Below are 7,500 nucleotides of genomic sequence, written 5' to 3' on the forward strand. Positions count from 1 at the left end.
TCTCTCCTCTTCCTCATTTTCTTCGTCTCCTATTTCTTATTCACTTCTGTTTTCTTCCTACGCTCCATCTTCGTCTATTTCTTCTTCCTCATCTCCGCAATCCATCTCATCTGTTTCTTCTTCATCGCCTTCTTCTTCCTTTTATTCCCTCCGTATCTTCGTTTTCATCTTTATTTTCTTTATCGTGTCTTCGATCTCTCTTCCTCTTTCCTTGGCACCTTTTCCCGCATTTTCTCTTCTCTCTTCCGCCTGGCTGTCTGACAGTCTGTATTTCTTATCATATTCTGTTTTGTCATTTTATTATCTGTAATTTCACGTATACCTCAATCATTAAGCATGTATGAATATTAATCTTCATTTCTGCCAATTTTCCGGAATTCATAAATCCGTTGATTTCATTTTTCCACCCCTTTTTTTTCTTCTTTTCATTCCTCGCGATTCATTTTTTTTTCTATCTTTTCGTTATTCATATATATACTTACCTTTCCTGTAAGACACGATGGGTGATTTCGTTCGGAAACTAAGGCAAACTACGTCAACAAGGCCATTGAAGTTGTTACTGGTATTAGCATGTTATTAGTTAGATATTGATTGTTATTTTGTGAAGTTGTATTATGATGTCGCAATGACGGTTGTTTTTTGTATAGCCAGTAGCTGTTTCTATTGCTATCAAGGTTACCAATCGAAGAGTACGGCTGAAAGGGATAGTTAATTTCGAATGACGAAAGACTAAATCAATCCACTTCTTTATTTTATCTTTCTCTTGTTTACAGGATTTTACAGGACGGTCTTTAAGCATGATATTTACGCATAGAATTACTAATCATCCTTTTCTTCCCTCCAGCTGTGACGAGCGGCGTGAGGATTCTTGGTCCTACGTTGGGCTTCGTGTTGGGGTCCTTCTGCACTCGGCTCTACGTGGACCCCTTCCAGGACCCCAGCATCACCCCGAATGACCCCAGATGGATAGGGGCTTGGTGGTTAGGTAGGTGGTTGAAGCATTGTTAAGGGGACAGAGGGATGGAAGGTAGGAGGGAGGGAGGGAGGGAGAGAGGAAGCGAGGAAGGGTGAGAGGGAAGGAGAGAAGAAGTTAGGAAGGGAGAGAGGAAGCGAGGGAGGGAGAGAGGAAGAAAGGAAGCAAGGGAGAAAGAGAGAAAGGGAGGGAGAGAGAGAGACAGAGGGCCGAACGGACACGGACAGACGGATTTACAGACAGATAAACAGACAAAGAAACAAGCAGACAGACAGACGAGAGAAGAGGGATTTCCCACTTAATCCCTCTGCGTGTGCCGGCGTAAGCGAATACGTCCCGGGGTTTCATTGATGGTGTTATCCTTTTGTTTGCATTTCTGGGGCGAAAACGGCCTTTCAACCAGCTGTAATGCGAAGCTGCTGAACATAAATACGTTTTCCCAACACTGAGAAGCCTCGAGGATCATTGTGCAGTAAAGATAAGTGTTGTAACATGTTTTGGACATGTCTCTCTACACTATCTCGTCATTATTTTAGATATTTGAAACATAAACTCATTACATTTGGTATTTCGATGGGGAGAAAATGGAACTTTCAACTCGCAAATGCAAATATTCAGAGAGTTGAATCGAAGCGCGAGGGCCCCTCAAGAGAGAGAGAGCGCCAGACAAGATTCATGACCGATCGTCGGAGCCATGTGTTCTCGTCGCTCGTTGGGCGTTGATATTGAGCACTCGCCATGGCACGACGCAGACCCACCGCCTGCAACGCGCCCGGGAACCATGTCCGTGTCCTGTTGATCACCAGGAAGCGTGGCTCGAGGTAACCTTTCATGGGGGAAGCTAGGACTCCCTAGAGTGAGTCACCGCGTGTCGAGGTCCTTCTCTTTCTCAGCTTTTTCCTCTCGTGTAGGCTGGGTGAGTCATGGCCGCTGTCACGTTATGTCTTGTTTATTTATCTTAGGTGGATTTAGTTTGATGGATGGATCCTGAGGGAGGGTAGAAGCTTCTGGAACTTTGGAATCGTCGGAAGAGTGAATGACGTAATATTAGAGTTAGATACAAATGGGTTATTCGTGTTCAAAACGTGTCCTGTGCAAAAAGGATGCTCAGTGTCTTAGATGTCCAGCCATAGATAGGACTAACTCATCGATTACTCTCCGATGTCCTAGTCCTAGTCTACCACCCCAGCCCCCATCCAATACCCTACTTAACCCCCCAACTCCAACCACATCCCCAACCCCAACCCCAACACCGGACACTCACCCAACCCCAACACCCACCTCACCCCCAACACCCCACCCAACCTCCAACCCCACCCAACCTTACCCCCCCCCACCTCCACCCCCGCCCACCCCCCCCCCCCCCCCAACCCCCCACAACACTAACCCTCTGCCTCGTTCCCCCAAAGGCCTGGTGGTAGTGTCCGTGGCGCTGTTCCTGACGGGCCTGGCCATGTTCTCGTTCCCGCACCGCCTGCCGTTCTCGCCCGCCCAAGCCAGCCCCGCCCACCAGCAGGCTCTCAACCCCTCCCACCCGACGGCGCCGCCCTGCACCCCCTCGCTCAGAGGTACGTACAAATCTCTTGTCCTTTTTTTTCCCTTTTGTTTTCTTTTCTTTTTACTTTCTTTCTTTCTTTTTCTTTTTCTTCCTTTCTTTCTTTCTTTCTTTTTCTTTCTGTCTTTTTCTTCTTCTTTCTTTCTTTTTCTTTTTCTTTCTTTTTTCTTTCTTTCTTTCCTTTTCTTTTCTTTTCCTTTCTTTCTTTTTTCTTTCTTTCCTTTTCTTTTCCTTTCTTTCTTTTTCCTTTTCTTTTTTTCTTTCTTTTTTCTTTATCTTTCATTTTTTCTTTTTCCTTTTCTTTTTTTCTTTTCTTTTCTTTTCTTTCTTTTTCTTTTTCTTTCTTTTTCTTTCTTTCTTTCTCTTTTTCTTTCTTTCTTTCTTTTTCTTTCTTTCTTTTCTTTTCTTTCTTTATCGTTTTCTTTCTTTTTTTTCTTTTTTTCTTCTTTCTTTTCTTTTATTTTATTTTTTCTTTCTTCCTTTCTTTCTTTTTAATGTTTGGAAACAAAGTCATTTTTCCTGCTCGTCTTGCCGTTTGGGGGAAATGCGTGTTTTCTTTCGTTTCCAGATAGCGGCGGTAATCCAATTCGGGGGTTGGGATGCAGTCTGGTTTCTTTCGTCTCTTTCTTCTTCTTCTTCTTCTCTTCCTCCTCCTTCTTTCTCTTTCTTATCCTAATTCTTCATCTGCGTCTTTTTTTTCTTTTTGTTTTCTATTTCTTTCTTCTTCTTTTTATGCTTCTGCTTCTGCTTCTTTTTCCTTTTCCTTTTTCCATATAAATTTTTCTTGTTTTTCTTTTTCTTTCTTTCTTTTTCTTCCTTTCTTTCTTTTCTTTTTCTTTCTTTCTTTCTTTTTCTTTTTCTTTCTTTCTTCATTTTTCTTTTTCTTTCTTTCTTCATTTTTCTTTTTCTTTCTTTCTTTCTTTTCTTTTTCTTTCTTTCTTTTTTCTTTCTTTCTTTTCTTTTTCTTTCTTTTTTCTTTCTTTCTTTCTTTCTTTCTTTTCTTTTCTCTTCTTTTCTTTTCTTTTCTTTTCTCTTCTTTTCTTTTCTTTTTTTTCTTTTTTCTTTTCTTTTTTAATGTTTGGAAACAAAGTCATTTTTCCTGCTCGTCTTGCCGTTCGGGGGAAATGCGTGTTTTCTTTCGTTTCCAGATAGCGGCGGTAATCCAATTCGGGGGTTGGGATGCAGTCTGGTTTCTTTCGTCTCTTTCTTCTTCTTCTCTTCCTCCTCCTTCTTTCTTTTTCTTTCTTTCTTTCTTTTTCTTTCTTTCTTTTTTTTCTTTCTTTCTTTCTTTCTTTTTTCTTTCTTTCTTTCTTTCTTTTCTTTTCTCTTCTTTTCTCTTCTCTTCTTTTCTTTTCTCTTCTTTTCTTTTCTTTTTTTTCTTTTTTCTTTTCTTTTTTGATGTTTGGAAACAAAGTCATTTTTCCTGCTCGTCTTGCCGTTTGGGGGAAATGCGTGTTTTCTTTCGTTTCCAGATAGCGGCGGTAATCCAATTCGGGGGTTGGGATGCAGTCTGGTTTCTCTCGTCTCTTTCTTCTTCTTCTTCTTCTTCTCTTCCTCCTCCTTCTTTCTTTTTCTTTTTCTTTCTTTCTTTTTCTTTCTTTCTTTTTTTTCTTTCTTTCTTTCTTTCTTTTTTCTTTCTTTCTTTCTTTCTTTTTTTTTCTTTCTTTCTTTCTTTCTTTCTTTCTTTCTTTCTTTCTTTCTTTCTTTCTTTCTTTCTTTCTTTCTTTCTTTCTTTCTCTTCTTTTCTTTTCTCTTCTCTTCTTTTCTTTTCTCTTTTCTTTTCTTTTTTTCTTTTTCCTTTTCTTTTTTGATGTTTGGAAACAAAGTCATTTTTCCTGCTCGTCTTGCCGTTCGGGGGAAATGCGTGTTTTCTTTCGTTTCCAGATAGCGGCGGTAATCCAATTCGGGGGTTGGGATGCAGTCTGGTTTCTTTCGTCTCTTTCTTCTTCTTCTTCTTCTCTTCCTCCTTCTTTCTTTTTCTTTACCTTCTAATTCTTCATCTGCGTCTTTTTTTTTCTTTTCTTTCTTTTTCTTTTTCTTTCTTTCTTTCTTTCTTTTTCTTTTTCTTTCTTTTTCTTTTTCTTTTCTTTCTTTCTTTTTCTTTCTTTTTCTTTTTCTTTCTTTCTTTCTCTTTTTCTTTCTTTCTTTCTTTCTTTCTTTCTTTCTTTTCTTTTCTCTTCTTTTCTTTTCTCTTCTCTTCTTTTCTTCTCTTCTTTTCTTTTCTTTTTTTTTCTTTTTCCTTTTCTTTTTTAATGTTTGGAAACAAAGTCATTTTTCCTGCTCGTCTTGCCGTTTGGGGGAAATGCGTGTTTTCTTTCGTTTCCAGATAGCGGCGGTAATCCAATTCGGGGGTTGGGATGCAGTCTGGTTTCTCTCGTCTCTTTCTTCTTCTTCTCTTCCTCCTCCTTCTTTCTTTTTCTTTACCTTCTAATTCTTCATCTGCGTCTTTTTTTTCTTTTTGTTTTCTATTTCATTCTTCTTCTTCTTTTTATGCTTCTGATTCTGCTTCTTTTTCCTTTTCCTTTTTCCATATAATTTTTTCTTGTTTTTCTTTTTCTTTTTCTTTCTTTCTTTTTCTTTCTTTCTTTCTTTTTCTTTTTCTTTCTTTCTTTTCCTTTTTTTCTTTCTTTCTTTCCTCTTCTTTTCTTTCTTTCTTTCTTTTCTTTCTTTTCTTTTCTTTCTTTATCGTTTTCTTTCTTTTTTTTCTTTTTTTCTTCTTCTTCTTCTTCTTTCTTTTATTTTATTCTTTTTCTTCTTCCTCCTTTCTTTCTTTTTAATGTTTGGAAACAAAGTCATTTTTCCTGCTCGTCTTGCCGTTCGGGGGAAATGCGTGTTTTCTTTCGTTTCCAGATAGCGGCGGTAATCCAATTCGGGGGTTGGGATGCAGTCTGGTTTCTCTCGTCTCTTTCTTCTTCTTCTTCTTCTCTTCCTCCTCCTTCTTTCTTTTTCTTTTTCTTCCTTTCTTTCTTTCTTCTTGTCTCTTTCTTTTCTTTTCTTTCTTTATCGTTTTCTTTCTTTTTTTTTCTTTTTTTCTTCTTCTTCTTCTTTTATTTTATTTTATTTTTTCTTTCTTCCTTTCTTTCTTTTTAATGTTTGGAAACAAAGTCATGTTTCCTGCTCGTCTTGCCGTTCGGGGGAAATGCGTGTTTTCTTTCGTTTCCAGATAGCGGCGGTAATCCAATTCGGGGGTTGGGATGCAGTCTGGTTTCTCTCGTCTCTTTCTTCTTCTTCTTCTTCTCTTCCTCCTCCTTCTTTCTTTTTCTTTTTCTTCCTTTCTTTCTTTCTTTTTCTTTCTTTCTTTTCTTTTCTTTCTTTATCGTTTTCTTTCTTTTTTTTTCTTTTTTTCTTCTTCTTCTTCTTTTATTTTATTTTATTTTTTCTTTCTTCCTTTCTTTCTTTTTAATGTTTGGAAACAAAGTCATGTTTCCTGCTCGTCTTGCCGTTCGGGGGAAATGCGTGTTTTCTTTCGTTTCCAGATAGCGGCGGTAATCCAATTCGGGGGTTGGGATGCAGTCTGGTTTCTCTCGTCTCTTTCTTCTTCTTCTTCTTCTCTTCCTCCTCCTTCTTTTTCTTTACCTTCTAATTCTTCTTCTGCTGGTTTCTTTCGTCTCTTTCTTCTTCTCTTCTTCCTCCTTGTTTCTTTCTTTTTCTTTTTCTTTCTTTCTTTTTCTTTGTTTCTTTCTTTTCTTTTCTTTCTTTCTTTCTCTTTTTCTTCTTCTTCTTTTTCTTTTCTTTCTTTTCTTTTCTTTCTTTATCGTTTTCTTTCTTTTTTTTCTTTTTTTCTTCTTCTTCTTCTTTCTTTTATTTTATTCTTTTTTTTTCTTTTTCCTTTTCTTTTTTAATGTTTGGAAACAAAGTCATTTTTCCTGCTCGTCTTGCCGTTCGGGGGAAATGCGTGTTTTCTTTCGTTTCCAGATAGCGGCGGTAATCCAATTCGGGGGTTGGGATGCAGTCTGGTTTCTCTCGTCTCTTTCTTCTTCTTCTTCTTCTCTTCCTCCTCCTTCTTTCTTTTTCTTTTTCTTTCTTTCTTTCTTTTTTCTTTCTTTCTTTCTTTTTCTTTCTGTCTTTTTCTTTTTTTCTTTTTCTTTCTTTTTTTCTTCTTCTTCTTCTTTTATTTTATTTTATTTTTTCTTTCTTCCTTTCTTTCTTTTTAATGTTTGGAAACAAAGTCATTTTTCCTGCTCGTCTTGCCGTTCGGGGGAAATGCGTGTTTTCTTTCGTTTCCAGATAGCGGCGGTAATCCAATTCGGGGGTTGGGATACAGTCTGGTTTCTTTCGTCTCTTTCTTCTTCTTCTTCTTCTCTTCCTCCTCCTTCTTTCTTTTTCTTATTCTAATTCTTCATCTGCGTCTTTTTTTTTCTTTTTGTTTTCTATTTCTTTCTTCTTCTTCTTTTTATGCTTCTGCTTCTGCTTCTTTTTCCTTTTCCTTTTTCCATATAAATTTTTCTTGTTTTTCTTTTTCTTTTTCTTTCTTTCTTTTTCTTCCTTTCTTTCTTTCTTTCTTTTTCTTTTTCTTTCTTTCTTTCTTTTTCTTTTTCTCTCTTTCTTTTTCTTTTTCTCTCTTTCTTTCTTTTTCTTTCTTTCTTTTTTTTCTTTCTTTCTTTCTTTTTTCTTTCTTTCTTTCTTTCTTTCTTTTCTCTTCTTTTCTTTTCTTTTCTTTTCTTTTCTTTTCTTTTCTCTTTTCTTTTCTTTTTTTCTTTTTTCTTTTCTTTTTTAATGTTTGGAAACAAAGTCATTTTTCCTGCTCGTCTTGCCGTTGGGGGGAAATGCGTGTTTTCTTTCGTTTCCAGATAGCGGCGGTAATCCAATTCGGGGGTTGGGATGCAGTCTGGTTTCTCTCGTCTCTTTCTTCTTCTTCTTCTCTTCCTCCTCCTTCTTTCTTTTTCTTTTTCTCTCTTTCTTTTTCTTTTTCTCTCTTTCTTTTTCTTTTTCTTTCCTTCTTTCTTTCTTTTTCTTTCTTTCTTTTTTTCTT

General features: G+C 37.1%; 1 protein-coding gene across 5 annotated transcripts in view; it reads left to right on the forward strand.

The window, feature by feature from the left end:
• Oatp74D (Organic anion transporting polypeptide 74D) overlaps positions 1-7,500 on the forward strand; it is a 357,477-nt gene that overhangs the window by 334,039 nt on the left and 15,938 nt on the right. For all 5 annotated transcript variants that reach the window (XM_070134044.1, XM_070134023.1, XM_070134031.1 and 2 more), the window contains 2 exons: positions 845-985; positions 2,383-2,541. In XM_070134044.1, coding sequence (XP_069990145.1) covers positions 845-985; positions 2,383-2,541 — 300 coding nt within the window. The remainder of the gene's footprint in view (positions 1-844; positions 986-2,382; positions 2,542-7,500) is intronic.

Source organism: Penaeus vannamei, chromosome 2 (assembly GCF_042767895.1).
Source record: "Penaeus vannamei isolate JL-2024 chromosome 2, ASM4276789v1, whole genome shotgun sequence".
In the NCBI taxonomy this organism is placed as follows: domain Eukaryota; kingdom Metazoa; phylum Arthropoda; class Malacostraca; order Decapoda; family Penaeidae; genus Penaeus; species Penaeus vannamei.